Genomic DNA, 18,715 nt, shown 5'->3' with positions numbered 1-18,715 from the left:
TGGATTTTTTCCACAGTTACGTTCACCTCCATAATTATTCTCTCTCACATCCAGATCCAAATGAAACTGCACACTTTTGATCTTTCCAAAGAGAATAAAAAATAGCTTAAGACCTTCCTTTAAATAGGGTTAGGGAACCTTTGGCTCTCACTGGACTACTCCTCCCATCAGCCCCAGCCAGCATGGCCAATAGCCAGGGATGAAGGGAGTTGAAATCCAGCAACATCTAAAAAGCCAAAGATTAGCCACCCCTGTTTTAAAGATATGTTAAATTAATTAGTGCTGTGTTTACTGCTGAACACAAAAGCTTGCCCCTATTTTGTGACATTTTAGTTGGCCCTAATGAAGGTATTGCCCTGCTGTGGATTTTGGCTTTATTCTAAAGTAGGTGTGGGGAGACAGCCGCCCTCCAGTTGTTGCTGAACTATAAGTACCATCATCCCTGGCCATGCTCGCTGGGGGTGATGCGAGTTGTACCTCAAGGCCATACATTCCCCACCCCTGTTCTAAAGGAACAATCAAAGTTGCTTACAGATTTGTTGTTCACTGACAATAAACCTAAACAGGCTAAATAATAATGTCTGTTATTTTGGGGCATAAATGATTTATATACACACCAGTTTTAAAAGAAAATGGATTGTGTCACATTGCAATTCTCCTGCTGAAAGTCTACTGCTGTTTGCCCCCAAAGGAAAAACCTTTGATATTTAAAATAATACTATTAAGTGAGTCTGGATTTTTGTTATTTCTATGAAAAAACAGAAGACAGAATCAACCTAAGCATATCTTTATAAATTTCTACGCTAAATAGATTATAGACTTGTTGCAAGATTCTTAAACAGTCTGAGTCTAGCATACATTAGAGAGTATCTTCTTATTTGAACCCCAGTACTTATTAATATCATTTGGGAAGGTGCTGCTTCTTGTTCTGCCTATGCATGGCAAGTCCTTGTCTGTAGCATTAGAATTCCCTTCCAAAGGAGGCTACTAAGACTTTAAATATTGCTGATTCATCTTATACTTATTGCTGCTTTATTGCCTTATTTTTATGATGCTTTAAAAATAAATTACAACCAATGTTTTGTTTTTTACTTTATGATAAGCTGCTTTTACCCGTTACAAAGGCAAAAAAGAATTAAAAAAACACCCAAGTTAAATCCCCATATTTGTAAGTGACCTTTCTAAGCAATCAATGCACAAGGCAACTTCAAAATGTAGTTACTGAAGATGGCTTATTTAAACTAGCCATAGTTAAGATTAGCAAGACTTTCCAAACTTTTCCCCACAGTCATGTGAAAGGATGAAAGGGAAGGTGAGACTGCATAAGTCTGAGACTTGCTGTGGCTCTTTCTGGCTTGTGCTAAACTATGGTTTTGCATGAAGCGTAAATGCAACCAGTATGTACTAACGTGGTTTGACCAGCAAAACTCTTAAGAATTTCATAAGTACAGTAACACCTTAAGACTGCAACAATTCAGATGTTACACCAAACCATCTTCTGGTGCTTTGTAAACAAGGCCTGTGCTAATATGTTCCCCGTCTCCCCTCTGATTTTCCTTCTCATTTCCGTTTAAGCACAAGCTATAGTCTGCTTGGTTTAAAGGTAACAGGAAAATATGGTTTCCACTAAACAAGAAGAAAAAATCAGAATGAGTGACTACAGGGCTTGTTCACACAGTGCCAAGCAAAAAACCCTGCCAGGGTAAGAGAAACCCTATTCACCATGATTCAAAACATCTGGAAACCACAATGTCAAAGTAGAGTGACCCTACTGATCAGCCCATTACAATGACCACCGCATTCTGCGGCTTGTTATGTGCACTGAAAATATGCACATATTTGGTGACATCACTCCAATTTCTTTCCTAAACATATCCTCTGGTACTGAACATGTTGTATATCTCCAATTCAATTCCACAGAATTTGTAAAATATAAACACAGTTTTAAGTGGCAGCAATTTTTTGTCAAACTCCAAGCAACTATACTAATGCAAGTGATTCAATTTGTTTTTCAACCACAAAGACAAGAGTTAAAGTTTGAAAGTTATCTGTCAGCACACAATGACTACGCTGTCAGAATAAGAAAGCATGCCATAAGCAAGAGGTTTCTTGATAAGCATAAGGAAACAATTCAATTTGAACAAAAGGAAAGATGGGGAGACTGGAAATAAGCAGGATATTTCAGGCAATCACATTAAAATGGCTCAAGAGGATACTTAATACTGAAAATACCCCACCATGTTTCAAAAATAAGAACCTCATAGTGGGATTACAGAGCATGTGAAAATATTTCTGCTGTAATAAATCGGCACATAGTTGGTCCTATAGTTAAAAATAATAATTCAACAGGGCTAGAAACATACCAACGTATTACTTTGTTTGTGAAACACAGCAATTCAAACTATTCATTCAGTCGCTATTTGAGGACAAGGTCAAAAATGATTTTTAAGCAACGTTTGGCATTGTATGCATTTTAAAACATGCTTAAGCTGCAGTCCTAACACACATGTATTGGGAACATAAGCAAAACAACTGAACTTACTTCCAAACAAACATTTAAAAGGTTGAGATACCAACTACAAAAGCTAAATAATGCCTGGATTGATGATTTTCTCTTTCATACACACACTTGCACTTCTATCTGAATTTGACTGAATATACCGTAGCATTACACTAGAATACCACAGATCTTTTACAAGACAAATATGAAATTACCAATACCACTGTGCTTTCAAATGTAGAATCCTAAGATACTTTTATATAAAGATTAGTTGAAACCATACATTACTACTTATTCACTTGATTCAACGCATCCTAGTAGCCCAGTTTTACCAACCCAGGTACTACCAGTCAGAAAAAAATGTTGAACTTTGCAGAACATGCACCTTCTTTGAGACAAAGAACCTCAGCAACAGGCATACAGAACTATCACAGAAAATGTTACCTCCAAGAATTCTTGAAGTCATATTTATTATTATTTATTTATTATCTTTATATCCTACCCTTCCTCCCAGTAGGAGCCCAGGGCAGCAAGTCATAAATATATGAACAAAAGCAGATGTAAATATATCACTTGCTCTGAATTTTCTCCATCACTTGCAGCTCTCAGCATGGAATAGGAGCATATCCAGCAGCTTCTACCAAATCAATTACATAGCTTAGAAGCATAGGAGGAAAAAATCAGCTCTTATTGAAGCTGTCTACTCAATCTATTATATAAAATGCTCTCACAGAGGAACACACACTTATGTTTCTCTCTAAGAATGTGAACGGTGGTAAAAAGCCAGGTCCAAGGCTTCAGTCTACACTGTGTGAAGAAAAAAATAGTTATTTACTTCCACATCCTGAAAATCTGCTCTTGGCAATATTTTCAGACCTCACTAAGAGAACAAACTTGAATTCTTGAGACCAGAACACTTTGCAGCTGAACACTCAAATGCAGATGAATCTAAAAGCTCTTTCAGGATTAAATTAATTTCCTACTGAATATAATTAACCAGCTTTACAAAAAAAAAAAAACAACCCTCAGCTAATGGTATGCATACTCTCTGGGTCCTTGCTAAGATTTCTCCAGCACCATTTACAATCAAAACCTCATGACTGCCCCACTGATCAAAATTATTTTGACTTGTGTCACAAAGAAACATTTTTGCTTGTATCACTGGGATGCACAAGATTACACAGATGTAAACCCATTACGAAAAGAAACACTTGAAACAAGTACTCATTTTGAACCAAGTGATCTTTTGCAGACCTCCCTCTGCAAAATAATTTTAATGATCAAATCAAGTTGGTGCCAGCACCAAGGGTATAGATCCAGTTTGATTTTCTGTGCACAAGATGAAACAGAAAGATATAATTTGACTTAGGGCCCTAATCAGAACTACAGCAACCAAAACACACTTATAGATGAGGGTATAAAGGAACTTAAGTTAGATGATAAATGAGAAGAACTTCCCAAAACACCCAAAAGAACTTTTATTCAATTAGTTTTAGACCAACAACACTCTAAAGCCCCAGTTTCCTGCGCGATTACAAGAACTAGCAGTTTAAGATATTTGATATACCAGGCAGTGTTTACTAACTTCTAATTATCTGAACAAGATCTACTTCACAAAAACAGAGGCATCCATAAAGATAAAATGCTGGCCTAACTTTGAGTAGGGCTGAGTCCTTGCAATATAATCAGTGACTAAAAGTAGACAGAGATAATGTCTAGTAAACTGGGCGCCCATCACTTGTCATTCAGCTGTGCACATTCTAACTTATTTCAGAACTGGCTATGCAAGGATGTTTGATGATGCCTGCACACAGATAACAGAGACAAAAATAAGCAGGAAAAATATTATATTGAAATAATTTGAGTTATTCATGCTCTGGAACTCTTTTGCTGTCTATCAGATTATTAGGGAAGTTTAAGCCCAGGGACAATAAGGTAAAGGAGTTCCACCGCAACCCTTCCTTACCCTGAAATGAGAGAAAAACAGTCTTGCATGTTACATAGCCCATCAAAAAGCCACAGAATGAACTCCTCCCAATAAAATAATTTTAATAGAATAAATTTTGAAGAAAAAGTCATTGTTTTCAATTAGACAACCCCACCCTTCTTCAGGAAAGCACAAAGATGAGGCACCTGTGACCTGACCTGCAGGCACAAGACCAGGAGGTCTAAAAAGAGTCAGTGGGGAAATATAGGAACGATGTGGGGAAAAGTTTCACATGGGTTCACAATATCCACCCAAGACAGTGTTTCCTCTTTTATTCTTCTCTATTTTGGATGACTTTTATTCTTCTCTATTTTGGATGACTTTCTAAGAAAAAGGACCACTCTGATGTTGTGTGAACCACTTAGAGATTCTGTTATATTAAGTGGTATGTAAGCTATACAAATAAATAAATAAAATGTAACTAAAATGTAACGCTATGTCATCAAACAATGTTAGGCACAGTGAAAGGAAAAGGGTCTTTGTCTCTCCAGGTACACTATGGTAATCCTTGTTTTACCTTCTTCTCTAGTATCACTATCCTCAAGAGATTAATTTAATTAACATCATCCTGATAAGCTCCTTGCTAAAAATACAGTTTGAACACACATTAAGGCTGTATCTAATATACACTTACCTGGGAGTAAGTCCTATTGAACTAAATGGAGTTTACTTCTGAGTAGACATGTACTGGATTGCAGCCTAACAATTTGAGGAAAACTCTATTACCTTTCATAGGACTAAGCACATATGACAACTACATATGTGCAGCAATATGTAGATTACATATGTGCAGACTACTGAAATATGTCATTCCTCAAAAATCTGGGAGATATCCCAGGATTGCAATATAGACGAGAGAGAGAGAGAGAAACACCGAAAGAGACATCTTCCACAATCATGCTACTCAAAAATAAGTAGGGAGACTGAAGGCTAATTTGAATGTCATGAATTTTCTACACAAAAAGCACCCAGAAAGGAAAAAAATAATAAAAACAAGAATGGATGCCTAACTTTTCCTACAGCTTCATACAAGATAGAAGAGGGCCTTTTGGGGTTGGGGGTAGGGGGAATAATGCATGCCAAATAAGAAGGCAAAAGCATTCTCCCTTATGTTCTACAAAGTCTTGGGGACATGCACAATAGGGCAACAGGCATCAATTCTCAGCCTCACTGGAACATAAAGAGAAGATTCATTTTCCCCTTATGGCATGATCTGAACAAACTCCTTTAAAACCATAAGAAACTCCAATTTCTAGAGAAATGAGCTGAAGAAAGCAACTTATTTATTTATTTAGACGATTTCTTAACTGCCCTTTACCATAATGTCCCAGGGCAGGTTACAACTTTATAATTAAACCATGTTAAAATCAAATAAAACCAAGAACAAAATCAAAATAATATGCATCCATACACAGATGTAGGTCCTGCAAAAAAATCACAGAAATCTTAACTGTCAAAAGGCCAGGATAAAGAGGAGTGGCTTCAGCATAGGACAAAAGCTGTATAACGAAGATGCTAGACTACAGCTCTATGCAGAGGGAATTGCAGAATTTAGGGGCTGCCCCAGAAAATGCCCTCTCCGCCATTCCCCATACTTCAGAGGGCAGTGAAACTCACACCCTGTTGATCTTAATACCTGAGAGGGTTAGGGTTAAGTTGTTTAAAGATTTAAACACCAACATGAACAACTTGCATTGGACCCAGAAACTATCTGGCAAACAATGCAGCTGTTTTAGAATAGGGTTATATGAGTTTGAAATGGAACACAAGCCAGTAACTTGCCTGCTGCATTTTGGGCCAGTTGAAGTTTCTGCATAGTCTTCAACCCCATGCAGATCACATTGAAATAATCAGTCTGGAGGTTACTAGAACGTGGAGTGCAGTTATGGCCATTTGCCACCCCAGTCATTCAGCACAAGTGCTTCTAGGACGTAGAACCACCCAACAGAAATTAGCAGTAAGATTATTAGCAGTTCTTGTCCAACATTTATTCAGGGATGAAGATACTGCCAAGTATCTTCCTATGCATCTCTCTTCCCTGAGCCTTGTAGCAAAAAATCAGCCCTCCCATGCCAAGACCAGAGGCCCCCCTGCTCAAAAGAGTAACATTGGTGAGAAAGTGGCTTCTACTTCCCTCCAGGAAAAATAGCACAAGTTTCTAGGGGGAGGGGAGAAAAATAATACTGTTGTTTTTTTCCTCCTCAACTCCACCTCCAATTTTATTCTAAGGACCCCCATATGCCCTTCCCCAATCTCAAGTGTCTTGCCTCCCCTATGTCATCACACTCCTCTCGCCATGAATTTCCATCTCCAGGACCCTCTTGCCTGTGTGTTTCTTACCCCATCCCCACCCTTCTGAACACTGGAGCAGTTTGTAGGGGAAGGCTCTCATCCCCCAGAGATGCAGGGAAGTTTCCCCCCACCAAATATGCAAAAGGGGGGGTGTGAGGCTGGAGAGAGACTCTTTATCCTTAACACCTCAAGTTTACCAGCCCTAACTAAACTGGGGAGGAGATAAAAGGGGGAAGAAGACTCTTCCTGCCTCCTCCACATACAAACCCCGAGAAAAAGGGGAGCAGATCATTTCCCGCTCCCCTCCCCCAAAATCCCCTCCTCCTCTTGAGACCTCGTCATATGGGTTGGAGGAGAATCGAAAGACGTATCTGTGGGGAAAGGAGGAGGAGGAGGCTCCCTTTGCCCTTCCCCCCCCCGCGCCTTCTCGCAGGGAAGGGTCTTTTCTTTGCACCGCACCCCTCCCTTCGCAATGTGTGAGTGTGCAACCGGGGGAGGAGGGAGATTCCTCCATTTCGGAAAACCACGAGAGCCCCCCGCTCAAACACACACACACGTATCCCCCTCCCCTCCTGCTTACCCTCTCCTTTAGATTCCATGCCTGAGGTAAACGGCGGCGGGGGGGGAGGTGGCTCTCTGCCCCTCAGGATGAAGCAGGGGCGGGGGCGGGAGGGGCGCCGCCGCCGCCTCATTGTCCCTTTCTCAATGGGGATCGGGGCGGGGGGCGGTGGGGGGGGCTCGATCCGAATATACCTACCGGATCGGCGGCGGGTCGTGGCCGGGCTCTCGGGGCGGGGCGGAGAAGGACCCGAGGCGGCAGCGGGAGGAGATGGAGGCGGCGCCATGTTCCCCTCCCTCTCTTCCTCTCTTCCTTCCTTTTCCCGGTCCCGGCGCGGTGCGAGAGGAAAGAAGGGAAAGGGTGGTGAGGAGGAGGAGGAGAGGAGGAGGAGGAGGGGTGGTGAGGGAAGAAAGCGGCCTGTAATGGCGGCAGCTGAGGCGGCTTCTTTGCCTCACAAGGGATAGCGGCGGCGGCGGCTGAGGCGGCACCACAGACCGAGAGACAGAGCGCGAGACCGCGGTGTGTGCGCGCGCAGCCCAGCAAGGGCGGGGAGGGAGAAGGGGGAGGAGAAGCTGCCGCTGCTCTTGGCGGCGCGCGCCGGCGGAGAGGAAGAACGTGGGCGGGGCTCCCGAGCCCGTGCATAGAGGAGAAATGAGGGCGAGCGCGCGCATGCATTGCATGCAGACAAGAATGAAGTAGCGAGCCGGGGCGCGCTTCGGTTCCTCCTCGCCGGGGGCTTTTGCGTGTGCGCGGGGCGGGTGTGCGCGGGGAAGGGCGAGCGCGAGGCGCTTCTCCGGCTGCCTTTGCGTGCGCACGTGGGAGGGGCAGGTAACGGGAGAAGCGCCGCGGCGCCGCCGCCAGGGGAGGACTGTGGCTGGCATGCATGCACGGGTGCAAGCGGGCCAAGTCGATGCTGAGGAAAGCAGGGGCTGCCGCCCGTGCCTCTCGCGCGGTTAGGCGTGCTGAGAAGCGCGTCCCGCTGGCACGGGGCTAAAAGGGGGCCCGTGCATGCCCGGGATCCGCGCAGCCGCCCGTGCAGGGCCCGCGCAGCTGACTCCCGGGCGCGATGGTGCGTCTTGGAGCCGGGTCTTGTGGACTTGGTTGGCTCCACGCAGGTCGCCGCGCTTAGGATCGCAGCCTTTTGTGTATGTCCTTAAATCCTGTTGGCGCGCGCGCGCGCGCACACCCCTTCTACCGTTATCGCCCGGGCAGATGCGAACGCTTCCTTGCAGCCTGCGAGCCAGCGCGCATCTTGGTGCGGCCTCCGCCTTGTTCCATCGGCGCCACCGAAATCGGTGCTCCTGCAGGCGGTTGTCAAAGCACATGCAAGTATCTGAAGGGGTCACGTCGCTTGCCTTTCTTCTTTTGAAACACATAAACCTCTTTTTTAAAATAAAATAAATTACAACAATTAATTTATTGAACACAAAGTGTGTGCTGAAAGTTTTTTTTTTAATCGCATAAATCGAGGCACCCGTTGTGTTCTAGATCAGGGATCAGCAATTGGAGGCCAGAAACGGAGAACCTGCGGATCCCGACAGGTATTTTACCCCAGCTGTCATCTCCCTCAGCCAAGCATAGCCAGTGGCCAGAGACAATGGGAGTCATAGTCCATCAACATCTGCAGGGCCACAGGTTAGCCATTCCTGTCCTAGGCCAAATCAGCGGGTCCCCCATGCAGATTCACTTCTTTCCTCTCCCCCAGTTTAAATGTATTGCAGCTTTCTCCAACCTGGTGCCCTCCTGCTGTTTTGGGCTTCTACTATCAGTCGTGGTCAAAAGAGCTGGAAGGCACCATGTTGGGGAAGAGTTGATAGACAGGCAAAAGTCATCTGCAACAGCGGAATATTCCAGAAGGCCATTTTGGAGAGAGGAGGAGCAAGTTGTGGTTCTTGGCCCAGCGGATCTCTCACTCTCTGAAGCGTCCATCCAGAGAATCTAGTTGCTAACCCGAAGTTCTTGGTTCTCTCACCTGCTGCAAGATGATGATGATTAAAAAATAATAATAGAGCCAGTGTGGTGTAGTGGTTGTGTTGGGCTACAACCTTGGAGACCAGGGTTCGAATACCCACACAGCCACGAAGCTCCCTGGGTGACCTTGGGCCAGTCACTGCCTCTCAGCCTCAGAAGGAGGCAATGGGAAACCCCCTCTGGATACTGCTTACCATGAAAACCCTATTCACAGGATTGGGATCGACTTGAAGGTAGTCCGTTGTTGTTCAGCTGCCCATTCCCCCAAGGAGTTCAATCAGAGGGCAGTATACATGGTTTCCCCCCCCATCCTTTATCCTCACAACAATCATGGGTGGCTGAAAGAGTGTCACTGGCCCCAGCTGAGTGATGATTTGACCCCGTGTTACACACACACCCTACTCAATCCTCCTCCTGGTGGCAGTGGATGCAGCCTGTGCTAAGGTGTTGCCCTCCTGATATTTTGGACCATTCTCCCATCTGCCCTGGTGTCATATGCCCATGGTGGCTGGGGCTGAGGGCAGTTGTACTCCAAAACATCTGGAGGGCACCAGGTTGGGGAAGGCCTCTCTGAGGCTGAAATCCCATGTACGTGCCTACTTGGGAGCAAATCCCTTTGAACTAAATGGGATTTACTCCCAAGAAGAGATGTAAACTTCCCAGAAATTTTGAAGCCATGGGGGGAAAACAGGTTGGAAAAATATGCAGTACTTACATTTTTAGTATCTTTTACACATTAAAGTCACTTTATTACTTGAGGAACATAAAATGTATCATGTTGAACTTGGTTTGCCATTAAATTATCATGTTTGGTATATTAAAAGTACAGTTTAATCAGACAATAATTACAAATTTAATTTAGTGTTGTTGTTTTAATTTGGTTACAAACAGAGCTACAAGCTGGTGAACTATAATGACTCCAGCATCTCTTTCATTTTGCCAGTATATGAGCAGCAGGCCAAAAACAATAAAAACAGGATAAAACCATTGATATTGCAGTTACGGTAAAAAAAGAAACGATGAATTCTGGAAAAAACTATGTCTCTAGTCCTCCACAGTGTCAAGCAGACATAAAGCACTCATTCCCATAGAAAGAGCAGAGGAAAAGACCCACTGAACGCTACGTGAAATTTAATCAGTGTCATTTTCTGAGCTATTCTGTGCCATCAGTTTCTGTTCTGATTCTTCATATTTGTCATTGTATTTATCATAGACTTCTAAAAATAGATTAAAATAAGCTTGTATATACTTTCAGATGTCATCATCCAAGGTTTTTCGGTTTTTCCAATTCTTTGGAAAATAATACAAAAAAAAAACACACACAAAGAAACTTTCCCTCAAAAAAAATTTGTTTTTTTTTTCTGGGCCTTCACATCTCTACTCCCAAATGAAGATGCAGAGGAGTGGGTTGTGCTACAGACTTTCTAAACACACATGCAACACAATCCAGGAGTATATTTACTATGGGCAATGAGACTAACTCCCACGGTAACGCACACAGAGATACAGGCTTTATTGGCAACTAATAGGATTTCCCAGGAAAACATTGATGGGGTTCCGCTGCATGGAGGTCCTGAATGGTTGCTGGTTGAAGCATAACTTCTGGACCAGTGTAAGGGTTAGAGTCTGGGGTGGAGTTGATACTGTGGCTTGGGGCACCTGTGGTTGTTTAGAGATGCCTGTGGTATAATGTGCAACTCAAGAAATGTGCCCCAGGATTGCAGGTGGACTATTTATTTATTGCATTTATATACCGCCCCATAGCGGAAGCTCTTTGGGTGGTTTACAACAATTAAGAACATTAAAAACAAGTATACAAATTTAAACCATACCAAATTAAAACCCACAAAACCCGAAAAACAAGTTAAAAACACATGCTATTCAGATGCTGTTAAAATGCCTGGGAGAAGAGGAAAGTCTTGACCTGGCTCCAAAAAGATAACTGTTGGTGCCAGGCACACCTCGTCAAAGAGATCATTCTGTAATTTGGGGGGCACCACTGAGAAGGCCCTCTCCCTTGTTGCCATCCTCCGAGCTTCCCTCAGAATAGACACCCAGAGGAGATGGTGAACCATCTGTTATTTCTGCAGGGCAACTGCCTGGGTTAGCAAGAAAAAAATGGGTACAGCATAAATCAGCATTTTGCTGGTTCATCTGGACCAGGCTGTGCCAATCTGAGGCCCTCCAGGTGGTTTGGACTACTACTTCCATCATCCCCAGCCAGCACAACTGTCCTAGTTAAGGCTGATTGGAGTTGTGATCCAAAACATATGGAGGGCCCAGGTTGGTGGAGCCTGATCTGGAGCTTTGGCAGATTCGTTCTTCAACATGCGAGGCTGCCTTGCATCAGGAACATAAGAGTCTGGCTGCTGAACAAGGCCAAAAGGGGCCCACCTAATCCAGGATTCTGTTCTCAGTGGCTAACCAGATGCCTGCTCTGGAAAGTCCAAAAGTTTCCCATCACCTTCTTGCCCAATACTGACTACTTTGACTGACAACGGCTCTCCAAAGTCTCAGGCATCAGTCACTGCTGTCACCTGCCACCTGATCCTTGTTTACAGGCCAGTTAGCTTAACTTCTGTCCCTGGAAAACTGGTAGAAAGTATTATTAAAGCTAGATTAACTAAGCACATAGAAGAACAAGCCTTGCTGAAGCAGAGCCAGCATGGCTTCTGCAAGGGAAAGTCCTGTCTCAGTAACCTATTAGAATTCTTTGAGAGTGTCAACAAGCATATAGATAGAGGTGATCCAGTGGACATAGTGTACTTAGACTTTCAAAAAGCGTTTGACAAGGTACCTCACCAAAGACTTCTGAGGAAGCTTAGCAGTCATGGAATAAGAGGAGAGGTCCTCTTGTGGATAAGGAATTGGTTAAGAAGCAGAAAGCAGAGAGTAGGAATAAACGGACAGTTCTCCCAATGGAGGGCTGTAGAAAGTGGAGTCCCTCAAGGATCAGTATTGGGACCTGTACTTTTCAACTTGTTCATTAATGACCTAGAATTAGGAGTGAGCAGTGAAGTGGCCAAGTTTGCTGACGACACTAAATTGTTCAGGGTTGTTAAAACAAAAAGGGATTGTGAAGAGCTCCAAAAAGATCTCTCCAAACTGAGTGAATGGGTGGAAAAATGGCAAATGCAATTCAATATAAACAAGTGTAAAATTATGCATATTGGAGCAAAAAATCTTAATTTCACATATACGCTCATGGGGTCTGAACTGGCGGTGACCGACCAGGAGAGAGACCTCGGGGTTGTAGTGGACAGCACGATGAAAATGTCGACCCAGTGTGTGGCAGCTGTGAAAAAGGCAAATTCCATGCTAGGGATAATTAGGAAAGGTATTGAAAATAAAACAGCCGATATCATAATGCCGTTGTATAAATCTATGGTGCGGCCGCATTTGGAATACTGTGTACAGTTCTGGTCGCCTCATCTCAAAAAGGATATTCTAGAGTTGGAAAAGGTTCAGAAGAGGGCAACCAGAATGATCAAGGGGATGGAGCGACTCCCTTATGAGGAAAGGTTGCAGCATTTGGGGCTTTTTAGTTTAGAGAAAAGGCGGGTCAGAGGAGACATGATAGAAGTGTATAAAATTATGCATGGCATTGAGAAAGTGGATAGAGAAAAGTTCTTCTCCCTCTCTCATAATACTAGAACTCGTGGACATTCAAAGAAGCTGAATGTTGGAAGATTCAGGACAGACACTTTACTCAGTGCATAGTTAAACTATGGAATTTGCTCCCACAAGATGCAGTAATGGCCACCAGCTTGGACGGCTTTAAAAGAAGATTAGACCAATTCATGGAGGACAGGGCTATCAATGGCTACTAGCCGTGATGGCTGTGCTGTGCCACCCTAGTCAGAGGCAGCATGCTTCTGAAAACCAGTTGCCGGAAGCCTCAGGAGGGGAGAGTGTTCTTGCACTCGGGTCCTGCTTGCGGGCTTCCCCTAGGCACCTGGTTGGCCACTGTGAGAACAGGATGCTGGACTAGATGGGCCACTGGCCTGATCCAGCAGGCTCTTCTTAAGTTCTTATGTTTAACTGGAAATGATGGCAACTTCTGCATGCAAGACATATACCCTGCCTACACCTGAGTGGTGGTCTCCTCTCTCTTTGAAGGTACAGGTTCACTTTAAGGACTTTTTATTCTCTTCTCATCACTATGGCTCTATGATTTTGTCATCCAGGTCACCACAGATCCCAACTGGGAAAGTTTTTCACATTTCTAGGAACCACTATAATATTTTAGGAGTTTAGGCCACAAGATTCCTGGGAGGTGACATTATTAAATCCTTTTCCAGCACTGAACACCACAGTCTTTTGGGGATTGGGCTTCATAATATTATAATGCAATCCTATGCATGTTTACTCAGAAGTAAATACCACTGTGTTCAATGGGGCTAAACCCCTAGTAAGTACATTTAGCCTTAGGCTGCAATCCTATGCCCACTTACTTATAAATAAGCCCAACTGGACTCAGTGGGGCTTATTTCTGAGTAGGCATGTATACTACACTGTTAAACTGCAATCCTGGGCACATTTATTGGGAGTAATTGCTTCTGAACCAACATGCATAAGATCTGGGTGTTAAATATTTGTTTTAGTTCTGTGCAAAAGTACTGGCTCCCAAAAACTTATTTCCTCCCTGAATTATTCACAGATTTTGTGACTTTATGAAAAGACCAAGAAATCAGGATATCTGAAAGAGCTCTTTATTTAGAAGCAAACTCTGCTGCCTGTAATCCGAGCTCTGCAGTGTATCAAGATGCTTCTTATGCAATTAAAAACCAACATTGGCTAGAAATCTGGCAGAGCCTCACCAATCCATGACACAGCCTTAGCAGCTCCTAGCATTCTAGCGAGACAGCTGGGTCTGAAATCCTTTCCGCCAGAAGGAGCACAGTAAATTTATCATAAGTATTGATGTGGCTTCTTAATATAGATAAGGGGAGTGCTAATTGCATAATACAGAGTCGCTTTGCTCTGTCAAGTACAGAGCCTGCCCCTGCAAAATGATCACAACAGACGAACCATAAGGAAATGGCAGCCCACTAACTAAAGGCCCTTCTAGGGCTTAAAAATGGACTGCCTTCAAGTCAATCCTGACTTGATTTCAATAGGGATTTCATGGTAAGCGGTATTCAGAGGGGGTTTACCATTGCCTCCCTCTGAGGCTAGTCCTCCCCAGCTGGCTAGAGCCTGCTCAGCTTGCCACAGCTGCACAAGCCAGCCCCTTCCTTGTCCTCAACTGCCAGCTGGGGGGCAACTGGGCTCCTTGGGACTATGCAGCATGCCCACGGCTGCACAGGGGGCAGGGCACATGACCCCTGAGCCACTCACTGTTGGGGTGATCTTTAGCTGGCCCTTTGCACCCAGGAGACACGAGCGGGGATTAACTCACAGACTCTGGACTACCAGCCAGGCTCTCCTCCTCACTGTGCTATACCAGCTGTTCTAGGGCTTAAGGGCGGCCTTAAAGGTTTTCTAATTGTTTGGGGAGAAGGTGACTTCTTAAGAAAGGGAAAGGGGGGGTCCAAATCAGAGTACGGACCAAAAGTTTGACTTCAGATAAAGCAGCTTCCTATATTCCGAGGCAATCTGTCCACAAATACTAAATTGTAGGGACAAATAACCTGAAGGGCGGAGCAAGGGGGGGGGAGTTGCCTGTGTCACGCCTTGATTGTGAGCTTCCCATAGACATCTAGTTGGCTGTTAGGGGGAGCAACAAGGGAAACCAGAAGGGCCTTTGGTCTGATCCAGCAGGGCTCTTTATTCTCTGTCATACAAAGATCAGCTTCTTTTTTTCTACAGTGCCAAGCACCACTGCTTTACAAACAAGTAATAGCAACAAGGAATGTAACTGTAATAATAATTAACAAGGAGGATAAACAAGCTCTACATTGCCTTCCACTTACAATTCTTCAACTGTTGTTTGTGCATTCCAAGCCCCTCCTGTATGTTGAAAGACCTGGGGATGGGGAAGGAAGGGGAAACCAGACTGCAACATCCAACAGACAATTTTGGCCCCATGCAGCAAAACATTTGTCCATGTTATTATGGGGGTGGTGTAGTGGTTAAGGTGTTGGACTATCCTGGGAAACCTGGGTTCGAATCCTCACACAGCCACAAAGCTCACTGGGTAACCTGGGGCCAGTCACTGCCTCTCAGCCTCAGAGGAAGGCAATGGTAAACTCCCTCTGAATACCGCTTACCATGAAAATCCTATTCATGGGGTCGCCATAAGTTGGCATTGACTTGAAGGCAGTCAATTTCCATTATGGAGGAGGGGAGACAGGAGGAGCTTGATCTGAGACAAATCTTCTTCCTTCATCCCCTGCTTCATCCTTTTGGGAGAGCAGTGAGAAAAGAGGGTGGATGTGGCTAAAACTGTTTGTGTGGCGGTTTCTCTCAGACATTTCTTCTTCTGGTACTATATTAGAAAAAGAGAGATCCAGCTATATGTTCATTTCAGAGTGGATATTTGCAAAATTGGACGGGGGGGAGGAACTAGTAGGAGTCACAGTGGAAAAAAAATGCCCTTCTGATATTTGTTACTTTTCAACTAAAGTCGTCTGTTTTGCAGTGACCTTTACTGCTGCCAAAAGCTTGTGTCAATATTTCCCACTGAGGCTCACGGACAGTGAGATTTGAACTCTGCTCCTTCCTGTACCTGAACCTTGCCCAGCCATCTTTTAGGCAAAGAGGGTGTGGGAGAAGGTGGTGCTTTTTCTTTCTTTCTTGCTCCAAAAAATTCCTTTTTCTGGTTTTAATCCTGATTTGCCAGTTGTGGCTCAGAGTCAGACAGTCCTAAAAGGTTCCATATTTAGGTCACATAGATTTAGGATAGCACAGACATCATCAACCTGGAGTCTTCCAGATGTTTTGGACTCCAGCCCCCTCCCACCTTAGCTAGTGGTCAAGGATGATGGGTTGTAGTCTAGGAACTTCCTGAGGGCCACAGGTTCCCCGTTCATCCCACCCCCATTTTACAACTCCTTATACACAGGGGGTGGGGAGAGATGGCTGCAGGCTCTCCTCAAGGATTTTGCTTGTTTTTTCCTCTTGCTCCTTTGTTGTTGTTGTGTGCCTTCAAGTCGATTACGACTTATGGTGACCCTATGAATCAGCGACCTCCAATTGCATCTGTCGTGAACCCTCCTGTTCAGATCTTGTAAGTTCAGGTCTGTGGCTTCCTTTATGAAATCAATCCATCTCCTGTTTGGCCTTCCTCTTTTTCTACTCCCTGTTGTTTTTCCCAGCATTATTGTCTTTTCTAGTGAATCCTGACTTCTCATTATGTGTCCAAAGTATTATAACCTCAATTTCATCATTTTAGCTTCTAATGATAGTTCTAGTTTAATTTGTTCTAACACCCAACTATTGGCCTTTTTTGCAGTCCATGGTATGTGCAAAGGTCTCCTCCAACACCACATTTCAAATTAGTTTTTTTCTTATCCACCTTTTTCACTGTCCAACTTTCACATCCATACATAGAGATTGGGAATACCATGGTCTGAATGATCCTGACTTTGGTGTTCAGTGATACATCTTTGCATTTGGGGACCTTTTCTAGTTCCCTCACAGCTGCCCTCCCCAGTCCTAGCCTTCTTCTGATTTCTTGACTATTGTCTCCATTTTGGTTAAGGACTGTGCCCAGGTATTGATAATCCTTGACAAGTCCAATGTCCTCGTTGTCAACTTTGAAGCTACATAAATCTTCTGTTGTCGTTACTCTAGTCTTCTTCACATTCAGCTATAGTCCTGCTTTTGTGCTTTCCTCTTTAACTTTCATCAGCATTCGTTTCAGATCATTACTGGTTTCTGCTAATAGTATGGTATCATCTGCATATCCTAAATTATTTATATTTCTCCCTCCAATTTTCACACCTCCTTCGTCTTGGTCCAATCCCACTTTCCGTATGATATGTTCTGAAAGAGAGGTGATCAATATGAGTGATCACATTTCCCTTTTCAGATAATCCAAGAAAATTCAACAACAATAACCACAGCCCTCCCAACATACCCTCCCCCCTCCCCCCACCAACCACTCCACTCCTCCATAATCAACCTATACAATGCAACAAGAAAAAAAAATACAGCTCTCTAGGACAGAAGCCTCATTATATACCAACACTTAAAAGGAAAACGAATCGTTAACTACACAATCCATAAGCGCCCAAAGGGAGCTGGAACTTGCCTGGTACTGTTATCCGCCATAAATGTAAAGGGCCACCTGTTTGTCGTAAAGTTGTATTTTTTCTTCTTCCCTTTGGAGAGCCTTAATTTTAGAGTGTGGTGTAGTGGTTAGTGTTGGACTACGATCTGGGAGACCAGGGTTCAAATCCCCACACAGCCATGAAGCTCCCTGGGTGACCTTGGGCCAGTCACTGCCTCTCAGCCTCAGAGGGAGGCGATGGGAAACCCCCTCGGAATACCGCTTACCATGAAAACCCTATTCGTAGAGTCACCGTAAGTTGGGATCGACTTGAAGGCAGGCCATTTCCATTTTTCAAGCAACACAATCTCCTACACCTTCCAATACCAGTGATCCAGTGAGAGGCCTGCCAAGACCTTCCAGAAGTGGTGCTATCAATAATCCAGCTGCAACCACCATATGACCTATCAGCTTGTTATATCAAACATCTCTGTTTTTCCTCCAAGAATAAATTCAATAAAGCAAGCTCTGGCATCAGTTGCGATTCTTGACCTGTAATCTTTCTCACACACACACACACACACACACACACACACACACACACACACACACACACACACACACACACACACACACACACACACACACACACCACACACACACACACACACACACACACACACACACACACACACACTTTACCCGAGTCCAGAAATTTGCCACCTTCTGATAGTGCCACTTTCTGATATTCCCACTGCATATGCTTACACTGGCCCTCCAGTCATCCTGTGCCATTGCCAGCATGCATTAGAGGATGTCTTGGTGATATGGGAGTGATATGCAAGGGAGTCATATACCATCTTTGTATTATTTTCAGTGCCGTCTGCCTGTACGAGGACACAGCCGTTTTATATGGAAACTTTCCTCTCATCTTGTCCCATATCTGTTTATCTACCTGGATACCTAGCTCAGTCTCCCAATGTTGTTTCAAATCCATCTTCGAGCCCATATCCTTGCCCACCAAAAAAAATGTAAACCTTAGAAACAATGTCCCTCTGAGTGACCACACTTCCCTAGAGCATTCTGCAATATGCAATGGTTTAAAGGCTTTTTGAGCCGGCCTTAGAAGTTTTACACACATACCTCAATATGTCCTTGGTCATGGGAGGGGGGAGGAGTCCTTTGCTTTTCCAGGGCAACCAGAATAAAGGGATATTTTGCAACAGTCTGCATGAGATGGGGTTGTAAAAC

The 18,715-nt window shown here is 44.1% G+C and overlaps 1 protein-coding gene across 2 annotated transcripts in view; it reads right to left on the bottom strand.

Annotated features, from left to right (window-relative positions):
* The window catches only part of ARHGAP35 (Rho GTPase activating protein 35), a 76,310-nt gene extending 68,293 nt beyond the window's left edge, over positions 1 to 8,017 (bottom strand). Inside the window, exon 1 of one of the 2 annotated variants that reach the window (XM_061596419.1) lies at positions 7,537 to 8,017. In XM_061596419.1, coding sequence (XP_061452403.1) covers positions 7,537 to 8,013 — 477 coding nt within the window. In that variant the 5' untranslated portion in view covers positions 8,014 to 8,017. The remainder of the gene's footprint in view (positions 1 to 7,536) is intronic. The other variant, XM_061596418.1, reaches the window with a different exon arrangement.
* Between the last annotated feature and the right edge of the window lie 10,698 nt (positions 8,018 to 18,715).

The sequence above is a fragment of the Rhineura floridana genome, chromosome 15 (genome assembly GCF_030035675.1).
Source record: "Rhineura floridana isolate rRhiFlo1 chromosome 15, rRhiFlo1.hap2, whole genome shotgun sequence".
NCBI lineage: Eukaryota > Metazoa > Chordata > Lepidosauria > Squamata > Rhineuridae > Rhineura > Rhineura floridana.
The sequence above is the reverse complement of the archived record's forward strand: the minus strand, read 5'-3'. Positions and strand labels throughout refer to the sequence as shown.